The 21,661-nt window shown below is 43.7% G+C and overlaps 2 protein-coding genes across 3 annotated transcripts in view; one reads left to right on the plus strand and one right to left on the minus strand.

The window, feature by feature from the left end:
- Window positions 1-15,123: 15,123 nt before the first annotated feature.
- LOC129527583 (uncharacterized) lies at window positions 15,124-17,250 on the minus strand. The gene is made up of 2 exons (XM_055365367.2): window positions 17,137-17,250; window positions 15,124-16,521 (listed from the first exon to the last, which is right to left on the minus strand). Exons 1-2 carry the CDS (start codon window positions 17,172-17,174, stop codon window positions 15,801-15,803), a joined length of 759 nt encoding a protein of 252 aa, XP_055221342.1. The 5' UTR covers window positions 17,175-17,250; the 3' UTR covers window positions 15,124-15,800.
- TMC5 (transmembrane channel like 5) overlaps window positions 15,351-21,661 on the plus strand; it is an 89,289-nt gene continuing 82,978 nt past the window's right edge. The window contains exon 1 of one of the 2 annotated variants that reach the window (XM_055365366.2): window positions 15,351-15,996. The gene's annotated coding sequence lies outside the window, so the exon portion shown is untranslated. Of the gene's footprint in view, window positions 16,400-21,661 lie in introns of both variants that reach the window. The other variant, XM_031003064.3, reaches the window with a different exon arrangement.

The following is a 21,661-nucleotide window of genomic DNA, read 5'->3' on the forward strand; positions in this document are numbered from 1 at the left end:
CTGTGACAGCTATAAGGCCCATGATCACAGCTATTAAAGTAAATATGAATCTCTTTGATCTATTAAGTATTCCTTTTAGTACTTCCGTGATAATATGTATGGAGGGAGAGGCCTCCCAAGGTCTATTGAGGGAAACAGTTATTCAAACTCCTTGGGCCCTAACCAGTAAAATGCTATTATCTTTATTAAAGGTAGAATTAATGCAGGTAAAAAGATGACAGTTGAGGCATGATATGGTTTGAGAGTCAGTTAGGATATTAATTTTTCCCACTGCCAACATAAAAGGAGGTTTAACAAAACTCTGCAATGGGAATGTCTGATTAGAGGTCATGGCTACAACAAATCAAAGTTTTTTTTACTAAGGGTCTTTGTTTTATATTCTCCTTTCCAAATCCGAATTGGGGTTTGAGTCATCATTAATTTCCACAATTCTAGATGTTCTGGACTTATAATTGGATCAATCATTTTTGGGCTTGAAAGAGCCATACCTTTCTCCTCCCACTTAATAGGTTAATTTGTTTTAATTCTTCTATATAATTTTGGTGCATTATCTGGGTAGTTGTTTGCAAAAGGAGTCTCTCTACCATCTTCGCTCTGTCCAGTACAATTTACTGCAAAGCGTCCCATAGGGGCCCAATCAATGACGATTCCATAGGAATTACTTTGCAGTACAGCAGTGCTGTTTGCAATACAATCTTCCCAGGTTAGCACCTCTAGCTTTCCAGACCATTTAGTGGCCTTCCTAAGGCAGGGCTTCTTATTAGGTTTAAAATTATTAATCTGGCGATGTGTCATAACATAGCCGTGCTCAAGGTATTTAATAGTGTCCAAAGATTTAAATGTTCTTCCACTGATTGCATGAATAGAGGCTTTTGATCCATTATTTGCAGGGACACAAGCCATCCAACTTTGTTTATCATAATTTAAACATCCTGCTGCCGGCCCCAGGCAGATGGAAGGAAAGTGATAACCAATGGAAACATTCATTAACATTCCTTCCTCCTCTGGATGAGTAGGGCCTTGGTTATCTATTGGTCCAGGCATCCAGATACTATCATTAACATGGGGTCTAACCATGTAACAGGCCTAATCAGCGGTGGGAATGGAATGTAGGCCCAGTAAGTGTAATTTTGATCTGCCTCAGCTATGGGGAGACTCACTGCAGGGAGATTACCACCATCATAGCTACCATTAGATTACTGGTGGTCAGCAGCTTGTTCAGAGACCTCAGGTTCTCTTCTGCAATGTGAGCTAGTCTCTTCATCTGCCCCCAGGTCAGTGGAGTTGCTTGGCGAGTTTTACTGGTTTCCATCTGCTCAACAGAGATGTTCATCTGAGCCATCTGATGAACTGGGGGTGCAGGGATGTTCCAAGGTCTTTTCCTCTTCCTTGGATTCTGGCTCATGGCACAGCTTAAGATGTCTTGTGGGTACCCAGACAAGAAGCTGATTCTCTTCTGGTGAGATACAAGAAAACCCTTGACCCCATGTAATGATTTTGCCCTTTTCCCAGGTTTTGGTTCTGATGTCCTTCCACCACACATGTTTTCCTTCATAAGCATTTATTTTTTGCCTTGTCAAATGCTGCTCTGCTGCCATTGTGACCTGATCTCTAGACAAATTCAGAAAATGTAAAGTGATAAGAGCCAATTGTAGCTGCATATGGGGAGTAGCGTATTCTCTGGTTCCCCCCTCTGTCTTTTGTTTTTGTAATTGAGATTTTAAGGTTCGATTAGCCTATTAAATAATGGCTTGACCTTGAGAATTATAGGGTATTCCAGTACTGTGCTCAATGTTCCACTGTTAAAGGAACGCCTGTAAAGATTTACTACAGTAGCCTGGGCCATTGTTGGTTTTAATCTTTTGTGGGATCCCCATGGCAGTGAAACAGGGAAGTAAATGTCTTAATATGAGCAGCTGCCTCGCCTGTTTGGCAAGTTGCCCATACAAAATGAGAAAAGGTATCTATAGTAACATGGACGTATGAAAGTTTCCCGAACAAAGGTACACGGGTTAGGTCCTTTTGCCACAACATATTGGGGGTTAATCCCTGTGGGTTAACACCAGTCCTTTCACGTGGCAATTGTACTACCTGGCACTGAGGGCAATGTTGCACAATGCCCTTTGCCTGTCTCCAAGTAATTTGTTATTTTTGTTTAAGTCCTGCTGCATTAACGTGTTAGGGAGTGAAAATCTTGGACATTAGTAAGCACAGTGGAAATTAATAAATCAGCTTGATCATTAGCCCTTACAAGGGGCCCAGGAAGATTAGTGTGTGCTCAAATGTGTGTAATATAGAAAGGAAAACGGTGACCATGCACTGCCTTTTGTAAAGAAGAAAACAGCTGATAGAGTTGTTCATCCACCAGATATTTAATGAGTGCAGTTTCTATGTATTGAGTGGCTTGAACAACATAAGCTGAATCAAAGACAATATTTACAGGTTGCTTAAAGTTTTCAAACACACCTATAACTGCCTGTAATTCAGCCTTCTGTGCCGATTGAAAGTCAGTTTGAATAATTCTGTTTTTAGGTCCTACGTAAGCTGCTTTTCCATTACTAGAGCCATCTGTAAACACAGTCACTGCTCCTTCCAATGGAGCACTATGGGTAATTTTTGGAAGGACCCATGTTGTTAGCTTTAAAAACTGAAAAATTTTGTTTTTTGGATAATGATTACCAAGAATTCCAATGAAGCCAGCTAAATTTATTTGCCAATTGACCAAATTAACAAAGGCTTGCCAAATCTGATTTTTATTCATTGGAATTATAATCTTATCTGGATCTGAGCCACAAAGTTTAGCAACTCTAAGGCAAGCTTGCTCAATCAAGATTGCCATCTGATCCAAGTATACTGTGAGTGTTCTAACAGTATTGTGAGGCAGAAAAGACCATTCAACTAAGTCCTCACTCTGAGCTATAACCCCTGTAGGAGAATGGAGAGTAGGGAACACAATGAACTGTAATGGTAAACTTGACTCTATTCTATTAACCTGGGCCTGTTGTATTTTTTCTTCAATTATTTGTAATTCTTTGTCAGCCTCAGGAGTCAGTTATCATTTACTATTGAGAGCAGGGTCTCCTCTTAAAATAGAGAACAGATTAGACATAACATAGGTAGGGATTCTGAAAGTAGGTCAAATCCAACGGATATCCCCTAATAATTTTTGAAAATCATTTAGTTTTCAGAGAGTCTTTTTGAATTTGAACCTTTTGGGGTTTAATTGCCCTTTCCTGAACCTGCATTTCCAAATATTGGAAAGGAGTGGCCGTTTGAATTTTATCTGGTGCTATGAGCGATCCAGCATTGGCTAGCACCTCCTGTAAATATGAATAACACTGGATAAGTCGGTCTCGATTTTCAGCTGCACACAATATGTCATCCATATAATGAATGACATATGAATCGGGAAACTGATCTCTCACAGGTTGAAAATCCCTCCCCGCAAAAGTTTGACAAATAGTAGGACTATTCAACATACCCTGCGGCAAGACTTTGCAATGATATCTGGTTGCTGGTTCCTTGTTGTTCATAGCAGGAATAGTAAAAGCAAATTTCTCAAAATCAGACTCTGCTAGAGGAATATTAAAAAAGCAATCCTTCAAATCTATAATTATTAATGGCCAGTCTCTAGGAATCATGGTGGGTGATGGAAGCCCTGGCTGCAGGGCCCCCATCACCTGGATGACTGCATTGACCACTCATAAGTCGGTTAGCATGAACCATCTGCTGGATTTTTTCTTTATTACAAACACTGGTGAATTCCATGGAGGAAATGTGGGCTCAATGTTTCCTTTGTTTAATTGCTCTTTGACTAATTCCTGTAAGGCCCCCAATTTTTCCTGAGAAAGTGGCCCCTGCTCAACCCAAACAGGATTTTGGGTCTTCCATTTTAAGGGAGACTCAACAGTGACCAGCCCTAAAAATGGTAACCTAATCCTTTTCAGTCATTTTTTACAGTAACCTGTATGGGTTCAATAATGCCAGCCTCCTGTCTTCCTAGGCCTTTTCTGGGAACATAGCCCATGTTTGACATTATTTTTTGACTAGTTTGACCGAACTGGGGAGAAGGGATTGAAATTTCTGTGCCCCATTGCTGAAGCAGATCTTTCCCCCATAAGTTATCAAGAATGGGCATAATTAGAGGTTGTAGTGTGCCTTCGTGTTCTTCTGAACCAAGACATGGTAAGATAAAAGTACTTTGGAAAACTTCTGAAGCAATTCTGACCCCCAACAAGACCTACTGGGGCCTTTTGTTTGGGCCAGTTTTTTGGCCATTGATAAAGAGCTATGATCGACACATCTGCTTCTGTGTCCACCAGACCCTCAAATTGTTTTCCTTGAATAGTAACCATACAAATAGGTCTATTGTCAGAGACTTGATGTACCCAATAGGTAGCATTGCCTGCTGAATTTGTATTCCAAATCCTCCTGTTCTTTTTTCTGAGCTTTCTCCTAACTTAACATATGGTAAAAGCAAGAGTTGAGCTATTCTGTCACCTTGATTAGCACTCCAGGGAACAGTGGAGGAGATAACAATTTGAATTTCTCCCTGGCAATCAGAGTCCACTACTCCAGTATGTACTTGAATTCCCTTTAAGTTTAAGCTGGACGTTCCCAGTATAAGTCCCACTGTGCCATTTCACAATGGGCTGTAAACTCCCATTGGGACCTTCCTAGGAGGCTCCCCAGGAAGGAGGGATATGGCTTCAGTACAGCATAAATCTACTGCCCCACTTTTAGCTGTGGAGGGGGACAATTGCTGTACATTCATACAGGGATAGACTGGGCTGAGAACACTCCGTTTGGAGTTGGGGACGTCCCATCCTGAATTGGGAATGCCCCATTTTGAATCGAGGCCCAGGGCTGGCCCTTCTGTCCATTTCCTGGCAAGGGCTGTCTGTCTGCTGTCATCAAACTTTGAATGACATTGATTAGCACAGTCTTTTCCTTTTTTACTTCTAGGAAAGGTACTTGGTTCCCTGCTTTTTCCTCCTGAGTTTTGCCTTTTTTGGCTCTTTGTACACTCTCTTTTTGTATGTCCTATCTGTCCACAATTATAGCAAGATCCAGGGCACACTCATATGTTTTTTGTTATCCTTAGTCCAGCCATTGCTTGAGCAAGGAGGCTGGCCTTATATAAGTGCCCCCCAATGCCATCACAGGCTTTAATGTATACTCTTAAAGTTTTTTCCTCATTTAGATCTGCCTTTCCCTTAATAGGTCTAATTGCTGCCTGACATTCTGTATTAGCATTTTCATAAGCAAGTAGCTGAATGATCACTTTCCTGGCATGAGAATCCAAAATAGCCTTTTGAGCCACATCTTGCAAATGAATGATAAAATCTGGATAAGGCTCCCTTCGACCCTATCAAACTGAGTTAAAAGAAGGATAAGTAGTACCAAGGTAGTGAATTTTTTCCCAGGCTCTTAGGCATATAGTTCTGAGCTGATCAACAGCCTCATCACCCATTACCGTCTGTTGATTTAGAGTACCCCATGCCTGTCCAATTCCAAGCAATTGATCAGATGTGATATTAACGAAAGGTTGGGCTTGAGCATTTCTGCATGCCTGATTTGTTGCTTCATCCATCCACCAGGTTTTAAATTGGAGAAATTGAGAAGGAGCAGGGTGGATCAGGCTAATGTCTCCCAATCCATAGGTATTAAATGCCGGTTATAAGCCACAGATTGTAACAAGGAATGAACATAAGGAGAATTTGGCCCATATTGTCCAACTGCTTGCTTTAAGTCTTTTAATATTTTAAAAGGAAATGGCTCCCAGCATGCTTGAGCATGTTCTCCAGGCTCCTCAGCTGGCGAAATAATTACCAGAAACTGCCAAGCATCCAAATCCCCCATTTCTCATGCCTGGCGAATGGATGCCTGGATTGTCCCTGTGCCATAATATGTATTTGGGCTGGTTCACAGCATTCCTCTACCATAATTAACAGGTGGACCAACCTGGATCATTCCCTCACTGTAATTGGCTGTTGGGCAAGACTGAAGCTTCTCCTTGCCATAGTTAATGGTGGGGCGTGCAACAATGGGAGTGGCAAGCTGCGTCTCAGGCTCTCATTACAAAAATTCATAAGGCTGAGGCAGGGGTGGCTGTTCCGGACCTTCCCCTAAAGGCACAGTAGGTGGCACTGTTTCTGCAGTAGGTGGAATTGTTTCTTTCATAAGTTTTTGGAGGTTAGCCCATATAGCTTCCTGTTTCTACCCCTTTTTTAAATTACACTGTGATGGTTCACTTTGCTGATCATCAGACTCATGATTATTAAACTTTTGTATGTCATCCTGAAACTCCTCCTCCTCAGTGTAGAAGGGCTCCAGTGCTGTTTTAATTGCTGGCCACACAGACCAAGTGGAGAAGGGAATATCGTAACCCTCTTGTTTTGCTCCTTTTAAGTCTGATCTGACCTTGTCCCAATCTTTTACATTCATGGTTCCATATCCTGGGAACAAAGGAGAATACTTTTCTATGAGATGGAACAAAGATGTGAGATTTTGGGTACTCACAATTACCCCCCCCCCACCCCGTGGCACAATAACTGCTGCACCAGGCTTAAGTAATTTGCAAACTTACTTTCAGCCTGACCCATATTTTCCTGAGGTTACTCTGGAATTCTCCAAGCACCCTACTTACCCGTAGAGCCTGAAGTGAAAACGTACTTGGGCAACCTTTGTCAGTCATCCTCCACTTTCCATGCTCTGGCGTTTCTTCACCGGATTATTTGTAGAGATTATGGGGAGCCCCACATTGGGCGCCAGATGTTGGGGAAACCAGCCTCACACCACCCAGTGGGTACCCCAAGTCCGACAGACACAAAGGAGTTAGTAAGAGACAGAATAAGCATTTAAAAGGTGGGTTCAGGGGACCAGAGCATCAGAGGCTTGCTCAGGGCCCAGAGCTCTTGGGCTTCACCCAATTTATTAGCTTACAAGCTCTTTGTTCTTAGGGCAGATGGGAGGGGGAGGAAGGGATGAGGAAAAGGATTAATCAGTGAAGGAGAACTCGTGAGTCATTCGATAAGATGTGTAGCAGTGGTGGTTTCTGTGAATTTCCTTGAGCAAAGATGTGTGTCTAAACTACTTAAGATCTTTAACTTATCAGGACTGAAACAGGTGGAAGTGGGTTCCAGGAGAAGCCAAGATGTTTGATTATACTCCATTACTTCAAGGGAGTGTAATCTCCCTGAGCAACCTGTGGAATGCCGCTGAGCGGTTATGCTCTCAGGGCATAAAGACATGAAGGCAATAAGGAGACTTTTCTCCTTAGAGGCCGCCCATGACTTCCCATGGGTGTCTCACACAGGGGAGACCAACTCAACTGGCAACCCAGAAACTCTCCTTCCCACAGGGAAATTGTGGAAGAGCAGGTTAGAAGAGTAACCCTCAGGGGTCAATTTTAGTTTTGTTAAATTTGAGATGTACCCAATTTTTTTTTTTTATGATAGGGTCTTGTTCTGTTACCCAGGCTGGAATACAATGGCATAATCATAGCTCACTGCAGCCTCTGCCTCCCAGGCCCAAGCAATCTTCCCACCTCAGCCTTCCAAGCTGAGACCACAGATGCATGCCACCACGCATGGCTAATTTTTTGAGAAATTTTTTTTTGAGAGATGGGGTCTACCTAATGTTGCCCAGGCTGGTCTTGAACTACTGGGCTCAAGCAACCTTCCCCTGACTCAGCCTCCCAAAGTGCTGGGATTACATTAGTGAGCTATTGCCCCAGACTCTGAGATTCACCCTACTTTTGAGTGGGGTGATGGATTCTGATCCTGCAAGATCACATTGAAAAGGGTATGTTTAAAGGGATGGGAGGACTCTGTGATAGCATGTAAAATGGTCAGCACAGTTATTACATGGAACCAAATTTCTTTTTATTTAACAAGCACTTACACTCTTTTATGTGTGGCAGGCACTATAGGTATAACTCTTTATATAAGCTACTCATTAAATCCCCATTAAAGCCCAAAATGATAGGTCCTATTGTTGCAGTATTTTTCTTTAGTTCAGCTAAAGATGGGGTTTTTTGTCTCACAGCCACAAAAATTCAGGCTCACAGACAATTTGAACGGTGAGTAAGAGAGGGTTTTATTGGGTGGAAAGGGAAGAAAAGGGGGAAACAGGGATTCTTGCTAGGTCAGAGTCCCTGCTAGAGCACTTCCCACCTGGCCATTCAAATCCCAGATTCCACACAGAAAGAGGAGGGGCCAGGCTCCTCCCAGGTGCAAAGTCACAAACTGGTGTGGCTCCTTCCAGTGAGCAGGCCAGTTGGAGAGGTTGGAGGTTCTCTGGGGACCCCCCTCCCACCTAGCTGTCTCATTCCCACCTCTAAAAAAGTACATCTAACTGCCATTAGATTAAGGAAAAGGACAAAGACTGATCTTAACTGCTTCCTGCTGACAGGGGATGCTGTTTTGGGGAAATGACAGTCAGAGCTCCCTCAGAGGTCTATCTAAGGGTTCCCAGCAGAAGGGACCATCATCCCAGGCTCCAGTTATATGACTGTTTGGAGTTTGATGGCCTGAAGGCAAGAACAGACAAAGTAGGTTATTAGAAAATATGTATCAAAACGAAACAAGGGGAAGGGGAAGGACAGCTCAAAAATTTCAAAGCCTTTTACCAGTTTGCACAGGGAGAGGGAGACCAAAATCCTGACCGGCAAAAAAACTTTACCTTTTGCCAGCATGTTGGGCTTCTGGGTTCCCTTCCCTTGAGGCCAATCCTAAGCCCACGAGTTTAAGGTTTGGGAAATTAACTCTTTCCAGTTTGGAGGATGCATCTGAGGGGAGTGTCCCATACTATGGAGACACAATTACCTATCAGTGATGAGAGAAGAGAGGAGGAGAAAGGAAAAAGAAGGAGTTTTTCAAAGGAGTCTGGGGGCTTCAGGATGCATTTGAAAGGGGTACAGACTGAAGATGAATGGCTATCCATCTAGAAAGAGGGGAGAAGTCATCCCTGGTTCCCTTCTCTTCCTAGCAGATACCTGGGGTACATGAGGGAGAGAGGGAAGAGCGTCTTCTTTCCTCTTCCATCCTGCATTCCCGAGTCCCTGTGACCTTGGCAGGCATGGCCACGAGTGCTAAAGCAGTTTGCACCCATGAAGCAGGGAGGGCCTAGAGAATAGGAATTATTCCCTCTCACCTATGCCTCTATCCCCACTACTGTCAGTAGCCTTGGAGTTCCCTAGACCTCATTTATGCCATGGATTTTAACGTGGCCGTTATCCATGAAACAGGAAACTCAGGGTTGGCTTAATCGTCAGGAATCAGCAATGCTCACCTGCGCTGTGCCTTTTAATTGCTGTTGTCATTTGACTCTGGATTCCTCAGATTCAGTTTTCCTTTCCAGGGCTTTCACATGATGCTTGGAATTGAGTTTGGGATAAAAATGTGTCTCAGGGGAATTGCATGGACTCCTTATTATAAGCTGAATGCTAAGGTGAAACTGTGGAACTGAGTCCTCCTCCAACAAGGGAAAGAAAAGGATGTCTTGTGACATGCCCAGATAATTGGTGGCTATAGTTATGTTTGCTAGGATTTGGGTGCATTGTGCTTGACTTTGGTTAGCTCCCTTGGTCTTACTTTCCCAAAAAGGAAACTTCTGGGTGATGGGCACCCTCTTTATTCCCATCACCTGACAGGATTTGTGAGATAATTGCTCAGAACTAGAATATTGATCCAGATTTTTACATTAGCCATCCCTTTTGCTCTTTCTGAGTTGCAGTCGGAGATTACTGGTTGATTCACAGGAACAAGCAGGGTTAGTCTAAAATGTAGGTGAAAACTTAAAAACAACTAGTGAGTTTAGAATTTAATGACAAATATATAAGTTTTGACACATGATTTCTCTCTCTCCAGTCCACATGTTTGTTTAAAAAAAAAATCATCCTAGGACTGAGTGGTTTGCAAAATAGACTTCAGTCTTATACTTGGCCTGATTATTTGCATAAAGTGTAGCAAGAATAACTATTTCTACATGGCCTTTTGGATTTGCTTTGATGGAAATTTGCTCCACAGGAATCTCAGGTAAGAAGATATTTTAAAGCCAAGGCTAGCCATGGGTTTATCCTCAAATACCCGTGAGTTGGGTGATCCTTTCCTCTTAAGGTCCCAAGATAAAGTTGGAGATCCTGGACATGTTAGAAAGTGACATTCTTTACTGACCCCAAGTCGGGAACCCTCTACAGGGACTGCATAAGCAAGGGTAGGAAGCCAGTTTCCCCCCTGGGCTTTTATTGGCTCTGCAAGTCGAGATTGACTCCTTAAAGGGAAGCGTACCCTTCCAGTCAAAGCCTTGGTAAAATAACCACTTTCTCCAATTGTGTCCTGTTGCAAAAGAAAACTGGATTCTTATTTGCACTGATGCAAACAACCATATTGCCATAATTTAAGAATACTCACACATAGTTTCCAAATTCTACAGGAACCAGGTGAAGAGAAACAGACGTGCTCCAAATTTTGTTTCCAGGAGTATACCTTGCTCAATTATTAAAGGCCATAAATAGTTCAAAATAAGTTTCCTTGACTCTGAAAAACAAAACAAGGATTAGCAATGTTCCAAGCAAAAGTCAGAAAGGTTTCTTCAGCTTTTTGAGTTCAGTCCATTTAGTTAACTCTTGTTTTGCTTGATATTTGTGAACATTTCAGCTCTTTATGAGTCCTATACATTTTCCTTTATCCAATGGTACAATCTCTAAAGTTATCAGAAGTTTGTATTTGAGAGCACCTGTCAAAGTTCTATAGCTCATTATAAACTGTCTTTGAAAAGGATTAAAACAAGACAACAAATGTCTGTGAATAGCAAAATGTCCAGGGTAGTTAACAGTTAGAAACAAAATTGACAAAGAAGTTTGGTTACCTTCATGGTTTACAATAACTTAACATAAAAACCTTAATTATGATTGATAGCATATACTTGGACACAAGAATTTTAGAAATCCCATATAATTTTGGAACATATATTAGCATTATTTACCAAAAATATAATCTAAAGAAGATTGAACATCATTTTGGCAATCCCATGTACCTAAACATGTCAAATAATCCTGTTTACCTCTCTTTTCTGGACACTTATGGGCCCTCTGAAACATCTGAAAAGCCAGGTGTTAGGAAAGACAATTTTGAAACTTCAGTTTGATTTTGGGATGCCTTTTAAATATGTTTAAAGCACTTGATATTATGAAATAGAATTCCAGGTTACCATAAGTTATTTATTTTGCCAAAATAATGACTCAGAAATTTAAAAGAAGCAAAAACCTTTTATAACCCTTTATGAATTTTGCCAAAGAGCAGATTGGCATTTTAAGAATACCTTGTTGTGTTTTTATTTCAATTCTCAATTTACAGAAAAACCATATAATACCCTTTTGAATTGAATTAATATGTTCACACAGAGAAACTTTTCTGCAAGATTAATCTCTACAATTCTTCCACCACTTCTTTGAACTTTCAGCTTTTTCCTATCTAATTTAAAACAATCCTTTAACCCTAGGCAAAAATGTATATTTCCATGCCTTCTTATAACCTTTTACAAAAAACAAAAACAAAAAAAACCCACATTGTACTGTTCTTACACATCTTGCACGTAAATCTGTTTCCAGTAGTTTCAATTACATGTTATAATGGTAACCCCTAGCAATTTTTAACTTTAATTTAGAACCTGGCAAGTTGTTTTAATTGTGTGCTAAGTACAGACAAGTTTTGACTCCACTATAATTAAGTGTGTGGTTAGTTGCATAGGTCCCCAGGCCTTACCAGTTGTGAAGCTGGCAAGTCAAATAGTTCTCAAAACCCAAAAAGCAGTTTGTAACCTCAAAACACTTAGCAAACCTAGCATTTGACCTGCATTATTTTGTCCACCTACTCACATTTTAATGACATCTGCTTTTTACAAATAATCTTTAAGACTGTTTTTATTTCTCAAAGATTAAAGTCATGTGAACTGAAAGGTACCACAGCTTTTATCTCCCCTTTAAAAAACATTAGATGCAAGCGCTTGTCTTTCTTCAGGCCAAATTAATTAGAGCTCTTTTACAGACATCACATATAATACACACACAGACAGGCAGAAGAAAACCCAGTCCTCTGGGTAGGGCCCTTTAACAGACAGGGCTAGGAAAACATGCAAATATCAAACCGGAAAGAAACTTATTCCCTAAGGCAGGACTGCTAAACAAAGCCTTGCCACCACAGTTACAAGCCATGCCCTTGGGATGTAAAACAAGATGGAGGCTTGATTTCACAACTAAAACTTTGCAGAAAATATAAACAGTGATAGCTTTGGGGCCTGGCCTAGTAAAAACGATTTCTAAAAGAAAGAAAAAAAAACTTTAAAGGTTAACTGCTGACAGGGTGGAGAATAGGAAAGAAAAATAAACAGTTTAAAAATGCCTGGGGAAGAATGTCTTATTCTTATGCAAGTGGTTCCTCCACCAGGGAGACAAGTTTAAGCTTAATTACTGTCTGGTAGAGTTAAACTCCTTGGCTAGGGAAAGGGAAGGCCACGGCAGGTGGCGTGTGGCTGGGAACCAGCCAGCCAGCTGAACCCTTGGGCCATGCATCCCAGCCCCATGAGGGAGTGGGGAGCAGCGGGGAGCTGCTGCTTTCTGGTGTATCCCAAAAGAGGAAGGAAAAAGCCATGAGGATTAAAAGGCTCGGAAGGGAGAGAGAAAAATAATTCATGATTTGCATCTCACTCACCACTTCTTGGGCCCCACATTGGGTGCCAAAAATGTCGCAGGGCTTTTCCTTAGTTCAGCTAAAGATAGGGTTTTTTGTCCCACGATCATGAAAATTCAGGCTCACAGGCAATTTGAATGGTGGGTAAGACAGGGTTTTATTGGGTGAAAAGGGAAGAAAAGGGGAAACAGGGACTCTCACTGGGCCAGAGTCTCTGTTAGAGCACTTCCTATCTGGCCATTCAAATCCCAGTTTCCACACAGAAAGAGGAGGGGCCAGGCTTCTCCCTGCTGCAAACAGCACAAACTTCTGTGGCTCCTCCCAGTGTGCACGCAGGTTGGAGAGGCTGGAGATTATTGAGGGACCCCCTCCCACCTGGCTGTCTCACTATTATTGCCCTCATTTTACAGATGAAGAAACTGAGGCACAGAGATTAAGTAATTTGCCCAAGATTATGAAGCTAGTAAGGATATAGCAGAACTGGAATTCAAAGTCAAATAGTATGGCTTCAGAATCCCTGCACTTAACTACTATGTTAATTAAGTAATTAATTGAATTATTTCTCAGTACATGTTGGCTGTTGCTGTTATCATTATTATTTTCTTTTTCACCTTTTAACATTAAAAAAAAATTTTTTTTGAGATAGGGTCTTGCTCTGTTGCCCAGGCTGGAGTGCAGTAGTGCAGTCATAGCTCATGACAATCTCAAACTCCTGGGTTCAAGCAGTCCTCCTTCCTCAGCCTTCTAAGTAGCTGGGGACTATAGGCCTCTGCCATCATGCCCCCATTATCCTTGATTCTATTTACAAAGCAGAAAAGATCAAATGGACAGATAACTGTATTATATACAAGAAATTAGACTTGCCATGTGACCTCCCCACTTTGACTTTGACTCAGATGCTCACTGAAGCATTATTTCCTTAGGGAAACCTTCCCTGACACTGGGAGAATGCCCCTAATTATAAATTCTTACAACATTACATGCCTCTTCTTCGTTGCAGTAATCGCAATTACATTTATGTCATTGTAAGGACATAATGACATTTCAATATTGTGTAAAAACACACCTTATTAAATTTACCAGTCTTAATTATTTTTAACTGTATGGTTCATCAGTGTGAAGTATAGGAAGTATTCACATTTTGTAACAGATCTCTAGAATGTTTTCACCTTGAAAAACTGAAGTTCTATGTTCATTGCACACAAATTATCTCCCTCCTCCTTTCTCTAAGCCATTGGCAACCACCTTTCTCCTTTCTGTTTCTATGATTTTGATTGCTTCAGGTACATCCAATGATTGAAATCATACAGTATTTGCCCTCCTGTGCCTGGCTTATTTCGCTTAGCATGATGTCCTTGAGGTTCATCCATGTGGTAGTATGTGATGGGATTTCCTTCTCTTTTAAGGCTGCATAATATTCCATTGTATGTATATAACCACATTGTCTTTACCCATTCATCTGCTGATGGACATTTAGTTTGCTTTTAATGCTTGACTATTGTGAATAATGCTGCAATAAACATGGGTGTGCAAATATCTTTTTTTGTTGTTGTTGTTTTGTTTTGTTTTGTTTTTGAGGCAGGGTCTTCCTTTGTTGCCTGGGCTAGAGTGCAGTGGCACGATTACTGTTCACTGCAGCCTCCACCTCCCAGGCTCAAGCCATCCTCGTACCTCAGCCTCCTGAGTAGTTGGAGCTACAGGCATGTGCCACCATGCCTGGCTAATTTTTGTATTTTTTTGTGGAAACTGGGTTTCCCCATGCTGCCCAGGCTGGTCTCAAACTCCTGGGCAGTGATCCACCTGCCTCAACCTCCCAAAGTGCTAGAACTACAGGCCTGAGCTATGATGCCTGGCCCAGATGTCATTTTGAGATCTTGCTTTGAATTTTTTTAGATATATACCTTTCTGTTTTTGTTTTTTTGCCACTATACTGTTTTCCACGGTGGCACCCATTTTGCATTCCCACTGACAGTGCACAATTTCTCCACATCCGCATCAACACTTATTTTTTGTTTGTTTGTTTTTGTTTTTTGATAGTGGCCAGCCTAGTAGATGTGAGCTGGAAATGTTGCGGGATTTTTTTTTTTTTTTTTTTTTTTTTTTTTTGAGACAGAGTCTTGCTCTGTCGCCCAGAGCTGGAGAGCAGTGGCACGATCTCGGCTCACTGCAAGCCCCGCCTCCCGGGTTCATGCCATTCTCCTGCCTCAGCCTCCCGAGTAGCTGGGACTACAGGCACCCGCCACCACGCCCGGCTAATTTTTTTGTATTTTTAATAGAGACGGGGTTTCACCGTGTTAGCCAGGATGGTCTCGATCTCCTGACCTCGTGATTTCGTCGGCCTCGGCCTCCCAAAGTGCTGGGATTACAGGCTTGAGCCAGTGCGCCTGGCCTGTTGCAGGATTTTTAAGGAATCACAGAGACCGACGGGGTTCAGGAGGATATTTATTAATTATTTAGGTGCACCGGCCCAGTCGGATTAACATGCAAAGGACTGAGCACTGAACAAAGAGTTAAGTTAACTTTTAAGCATTTCGTAGGGGTAGGGAGATCTGTGCAGGGGGAAGCATACTACAGAAGCGAGAAACAAAGGCAGTTATTCAATTGAGGCATGCATTACATCATTTCTTACTTTTCAAGGAAAAACATGTTTTGTTACTTGAGTTTATCTGTCTAGTGACCTTGCAGCTACACAGCTAGGGAATCAGGGTCTTCACAATGCCTGGGAAAGGAGGAGAGAGAAGGCTCACTAGCCACAGAAAAATAGGCAGTTAGTTTTAAAAGGACTCCAGCTCTTTCTCTTTCTCAGGGGGAATTGAGTTTTCTTACATACAACTGAGTTTCTGCTTATGCACTCTTTAATTTCTTTTAATTCCTGTTCCAATATCTCATTATGGTTTTGATTTGCATTTATCTCGTAGTTACTGATAATCATTAGAGGACTTGCATCTCTCTTAGGATTAGATGATGTGGCTCTTGGCCAGTTTTGGAGAGCACAGCCCTGGCCCATGCGCCTGCTGGGGTCCTCCGAGCGCCGCCCCACCCAGGCCTGCGCGGCGTCTGGTGGCCGTCGGGTAAGGCTGGGTCATGGAAAGAAAGAATGAATGCAGACTACGGGCGGTGAATAGAGGTCTCCGATGCCAGCAGGCGTCCCAACCCAGCAGGAACTGGCTCAATTCCCAGAAGAAAGCAATCGGCCCCGAGGCAGGAAGGCCGGCTCCGGCGCAGGGCGCGCCGCCTGCGGGCTGCTTCGGGCCGGGGTCGACCCGAGGGCCAGCGCAAGCAGCGGCAACAGGAGCGCCAGGAGGTGAGGCGGGTTCGCCAGGAGTGGGGCCAGCACCCGGGCTGCCAGCCTAGCAGGGGCGTCTTGGCGGAGCCCCCTCGCCGGCTCCCAGAGAGGCTGGGAAGAACTGGGAGGGATGTCCCCAGTGCGGGGCGCCCAAGCGTGGCAGCACGGGCTGGGAGCGGAGAGCCAGCGGGATGCGGCGCCAGAGTGCGGGGAGAACCACCAGGCGCGGGAATCGGGGAGCACGTGGAGGGGGCAGCGGCTCCAGCCCCAGACCGCCGCGCTCTGACCCTTTGCATTAAGAAAGCTTCCGGGGAATGCACACGGCCTGGCCGCCGCCTTCGTGCAGCCCGCCCTGAAGGTGCAGGAAGAAAAGAATAATCGCACCCGTTTCTCGGGTGCTTACTCCACCATGTCCCATCCGGTAAGTTTTTTATCTGAGCAGCGGCCTGGGTCAGAGCGAGCATGAGCTTTGGAAGCGCACTATTTGTGTGTTGTGTGTCTCTGGACAGGTTACTTATGCTCTCTGGGCTCCAGTTTCCACACCTGTTTAAAAAAACAAAAGGAAAAAGAAAGGTTAAAATTAGACTTCCCTCACAGAGATTCTGTGAGGCTTGTTTGCTTCCTAAATGTTAGATGTTGTTATTTCTCCTGGGGTAATCTACGAAATAGGGTCTCCTGGTCCTATTTTACCCTTGGGAGATCCAGTTTCAGACAGTTAAGTAACTTGCCCACAGCAATTAAATGGAAACTGTGGGATTTGAACTCAGGAAGTCAAACTCTGGAGACTGAATATTATCTAATCCAGGTCCCACCATTTCTCAGAAGGGTGAACTTGGGTTTGCCACTTCTGGGATCCTTTTCCCTATCTGTGAAACAGGTGCAATAATAGTAGCTTGCCTATGGGGTTGTGAAGATCTACTGAGCTAACCCACATATGTGTCCCCCTACTAATGTGTGCATGCCAGAAGGGTAGGATTTTTTTTGTTTTGCTTGCAGATACATCCCCAGTGCCTGGCACACAGTAGATGTCCTATAAATACTTGTTGAATGAATAAGGGGCATGTGTTATCTTTTATCCTTTCTATAACCCCTGCTAGTTCCAGACTGCAGATTAGGAGACAAAGGTTCAAAGAGGTTGAATAAGTCACCCCATGTTACCTGGGTGGTCTGTAGAGGAGTCTGTGTGATCTTGACATGCAATCCAGGTTCCATCACCTCCTAGCACAGTGAATGTGGCAGTTATCTGATTCTTCTGTGCCTCAGTTTCCTTATCTGTAAAATGAGGACAATAATGGCACCTATCCTATAGGGTTTTTATGGGATTTTTTTTTTGAATTGTTGTCTCGCTCTGTTGCCCAGGCTGGAGTGCAGTGTTGTGATTGTAGCTTATGCAGCTTCAACCTCCCAGGCTCAGGCGATCCTCCTGCCTCAGCCTCCCGAGTAGCTGGGACCAAAGGCACGCACCACCATGCCTGGCTAATTTTTTAAATTTTTGTAGAGATGGGGGTCTCACTATGTTGCCCAGTCCAGCCTTGAACTTCTGGGCTCAAAAGATCCTCCTGCCTCAGCCTCCTAAAGTGCTGGGATTACAGGCATGAGCCACCAAGCCCGACTTTCTTTTTTTTTTTGAGACAGAGTCTCACTCTGTTGCCCAGGCTGGAGTGCAATGGTGCAATCTCAGCTCACTGCAACTGCTGTCTCCCAAGTTCAAGCAATTCTCCTGCCTCAACCTCCCAAGTAGCTGAGATTACAGGTGCCCACCACCAGGCCTGGCTAATTTTTAGTAGAGATGGGCTTTCATCATGTTGGCCAGGCTGGTCTTGAACTCCTGACCTCAGTTGATCCACTCACCTCAGCCTCCCAAAGTGCTGGGATTACAGGCGTGAGCCACCGCACCCAGCCCGAGCCCACCCTTTTGTGGGGATTAAAGATGAAACACTCGGAACAGTGCCTGGCACTTAGTAGGTGCTCAATCAACATTAGCTACAGTAAATGCTGTGACCGCCCTCTACAGGAGTGGGGGAATGGCACAGTAGTTGCATCCATAAAGCACTTTTCCCTTGAACCCCTTCTCATCTATTTATTTGTTTAGTTTTAGAGACTGAGTCTTGCTCTGTTGCCCAAGCTGGAGTGCAGTGGCACAATTGTAGCTCACTGCAGCCTTAAAGTCACGGCTCAAGCAATCCTCCCACCTCAGCTTCCTGAGTAGCTGGGACTACAGGTGCTCGCCTCTACACCCAGCTGATTTTTTAATTTTTTTGTAGAGACAAGGTCTCACTGTGTCACCCAGGCTGGTCTCAAACTCCTGGCCTCAAGCGATCATCCTGCCTCAGCCTCCCAAGTAGCTAGGACTTTAGGCACACCCTACCACCCGCTTCTCATCCAGACAGTCTCCTTGCAGGGATCTCCACCTGTCAAAGTTTTGGAGAGTTCTGTGTTCTGGTAGGACAAATGCTGCCTTTAAGTGTGCCAGGGCAGGCTGGGCATGGTTACTCAAGCCTGTATTCCCAGCACTTTGGGAGGCCAAGGTGGGCAGATCACTTGAGTCCAGGAGTTCCAGACCAGCCCAGAGAACACGGCAAGACCTCGTCTCTACTAAAAGTACAAAAATTAGCTGGGTGTGGTGGTGCATGCCCCTGGTTCCAGCTACTCGGGAGGCTGAGGCACGAGAATTGCTTGAGCCCGGGAGGCAGAGATTGCAGTGAGCCAAGATTGCGCCACTGCATTTCAGGCTAGGCGACATTGCCAAACCCTGCCTCAAAAAAAAAAAAAAAAAAAAAAGGCCAGGGCAGTTTCTGGGGACGGTAAGGCTGGCATGGGATGGGAAGGGCATTGTGCTTTCCTCTTAGTGGGAGGCACTACATCCTTTAATATGGTACTTGGTGGATGAGGAATCCTAGCCTTTTAACATAATCGTAGTCTTTCATGCCTGTTCTGCTTACCATGTGCCTGATATTGTACTAAATCCCAGCCCTAGTCATCTATAGAACTCAGGCTCCAGAACCAGAACTCCTGGGTTAAAATCCTGCCTCTGCCACTTTCTTGCCTCTGCCACTTTCTTGCTGTGTGACCTTGGGCCAAGTTACTTAACCTCTCTGTGCTTCAAATGACTCATCTGTAAACTGGGATGATTCTAGTAGTACCTAACTCATAGGGCTGCTGTGAGGATTAAATACAACCCACACATAGATGGTGACAGAACAATGTAAGGATAAATGTTGGCCACTTACGTATTACAATGACTTCCATTTTATAGCTGAGGAAACTGAGTCAGGCTCAGGGAAATTCATAACCCATCCAATGACACGGAACTATCCTTCCTATTCCAGTGTCTACTCATTTATTTTCATTTCCCTCTTAATTCATGCCCCCCTCATTGTACCCCCTAATTCAATCATCAGCCTCTATCTAGGGTCCCTGCTTTCTGTGTCTGGGGCTCCCACATCTGCTGCTTCCAGAAGGTTCTCCCTCTTTCTCACTTCCCAAACTTGAGGAGCTCCCAGTGACCTTGGAAATAGATCTTTTTCTTTGACTGTTCCTGTTGTTTTCTCCAATTACTAACACAATACTCATGCAAATTATTTTAAAAATTTATTTATAAAAATATTTGCATAGAAGGTGAAAAACTCTGCTAACTCACCCTCTGGTGATAACTGCTGCTTGGAGTTTCATGTGTGTTATTCCAGATTTCTCCCTCTCCTCCTGGGTGTAATAATAGAGATTATTTTTACTTATCTTTTAAAAAGATGGGACCGTGCTATTCATACTGTGTGCAATTCACAGGAGACAATTTTCAAGATTTAACTTATTTTTTGAAAAAGTTACACTGCCACGTGGTATAAAACCCCAAAGAGACCAGGCACAGTGGCTTGTAATCCCAGAGCCTTGGGAGGCTGAAGCGGGAGGATCGCTTGAGATCAGGAGTTCGAGACCAGCCTAGGCAACATAGGGAGACCCGCCCCCCCGATCTCGACAAAAAAGAGAAATTAGGTGGGCACAGTGGTGAGTTCCTGTAGTCCCAGAGCCTTGGGAGGCTGAGGCAGGAGGATCGCTTGAGGCCAGGAGTTCGAGACCAGCCTAGGCAACATAGGGAGACCCCATCTTGACAAAAAAGAGAAACTAGGTGGGCATAGTGGTGAGTTCCTGTAGTCCCAGCTGCTCAGGAGGCTGAGGCTGAGGCAAGAGGATCATTTGAGCCCAGCCTGGGCGACAAAGCAAGGCTCTGTCTCTAAAAAAGAAAAATGGAAAAAATCCACAGGATATCTAAGCAAATACTGAAAAGTATCTCCCTCCATATCTGTCTCTGGCCACCCAGTTTCTCACTCTGGAAGCAACCAGTATTGCCAACTTACTATCTACCTACAGACAAGAAACGTATAATTACAGTTTATAGGGCATATATGTGTCATAAACCGAAATATGTAAAAATATGGTATAGTTTCTAGAAGAGGAGAAACAGAGGGGAGAAAACTCTATTAGAGAAAATGCTGAGTTGCTGATTTCCTTGTCCCACGCAATGGAGAGCAAGGAGACACTGTCCATGGAACTTGGTAACATTTAGAGCAGTGGTTCTCAGGGGGAGGCAGTTTTGCCTCCCAGGGGATATTTGCCCATTCCTGAAGATATTTTTGGTTGTCATAGCTTGCAGATGGGGTGGGGTTGGGGTGTCCTCCTGATATCTAATAGATAGAAGCCAGACATACTGCTAAACATCCTACAATGCACAGAGCAGTCCCCCCAGCTCCCCACAACAGGCAGTTGTCTGGCCCCAAATGACAGTACTGCCAAGGTTGAGAAATCCTGACTTATAGCTACAAAAGAATCAAAATCACTGCTTTGACTTCTTGCCGGGAGCTCGTTTGGCGCAGCTCCACAATGATTGGCAGGCAGAACCGCACGATCCAGGTGTTCCTAGAGTCAAATGCTGCCAGGTACTGCCCTTTCACCCCAGTAATGACAGCTCTTGGGCAAACCAAACTGTCTTCTTGGAAACCACCACCCTCCTCCTCTCATTTCCTCTGATCATATAATTTATAACTCAGGTCTCTTCCACAGGAGAAAATTCCATTTCTCCATTGGAAAGCCACTGTTTTGCATTTAGTGCTAATACATCAAAGATTGGGGCTGGGTGCAGTGGCTCATGCCTGTAATCCCAACACCTTGGGAAGCCAAGGTGGGATGATCACTTGAGCCCAGTAGTTTGAGACAAGCCTGGGCAACGTAGAGAGACCCCATATCTATAAAAACTTAAAATGTTAGCCAAATGTGGTGGTACATACCCGTAGTCTCACCTCCTTGGGAGGCTGAGTGAGGCAGGAGGATTGCTTGAGCCCAACAGTCAGAGGCTGCAGTGAGCTATGATTGCACCACTGCATTCCAGCCTTGGTTGACAAAGCAAGAGCCTGTCTCAAAGAAAAAAAAAAAAAAAGAGGAACGGTAACTATAGACCCCAATTCTTTCTGTGAATTATAGAACTAGGACATTCTTTTTTTCTTTTAAATGATACTCCCCCAAATGCAAATGCCATAGGAAACAGATTTTGTTTGTTCTGGTATTTGTAAAAATAGAGAAATTTGATCCAGCCCTCAATTGTCTACCTCCTTCTTTATTTCTGTATGAATATAAAATCTCCTTCTCAGAGAAAACCCTTTGTGATGGATTAGCATCCCATCTGCTGGGGTTT

The sequence above is a fragment of the Gorilla gorilla genome, chromosome 18 (assembly GCF_029281585.2).
Source record: "Gorilla gorilla gorilla isolate KB3781 chromosome 18, NHGRI_mGorGor1-v2.1_pri, whole genome shotgun sequence".
In the NCBI taxonomy this organism is placed as follows: domain Eukaryota; kingdom Metazoa; phylum Chordata; class Mammalia; order Primates; family Hominidae; genus Gorilla; species Gorilla gorilla.

Bases quoted from the DNA above. Each gene is read 5' to 3' on its own strand.
- LOC129527583 (XM_055365367.2), bottom strand. From the start codon at position 17,174: ATGTCAAGATCACACAGACTCCTCTACAGACCACCCAG. The intron at 16,522-17,136 runs GTAACATGGGGT...TTTTTTAAACAG, and splicing joins CTCCTCTACAGACCACCCAG to GTGTGGAAACTGGAGCCCAG.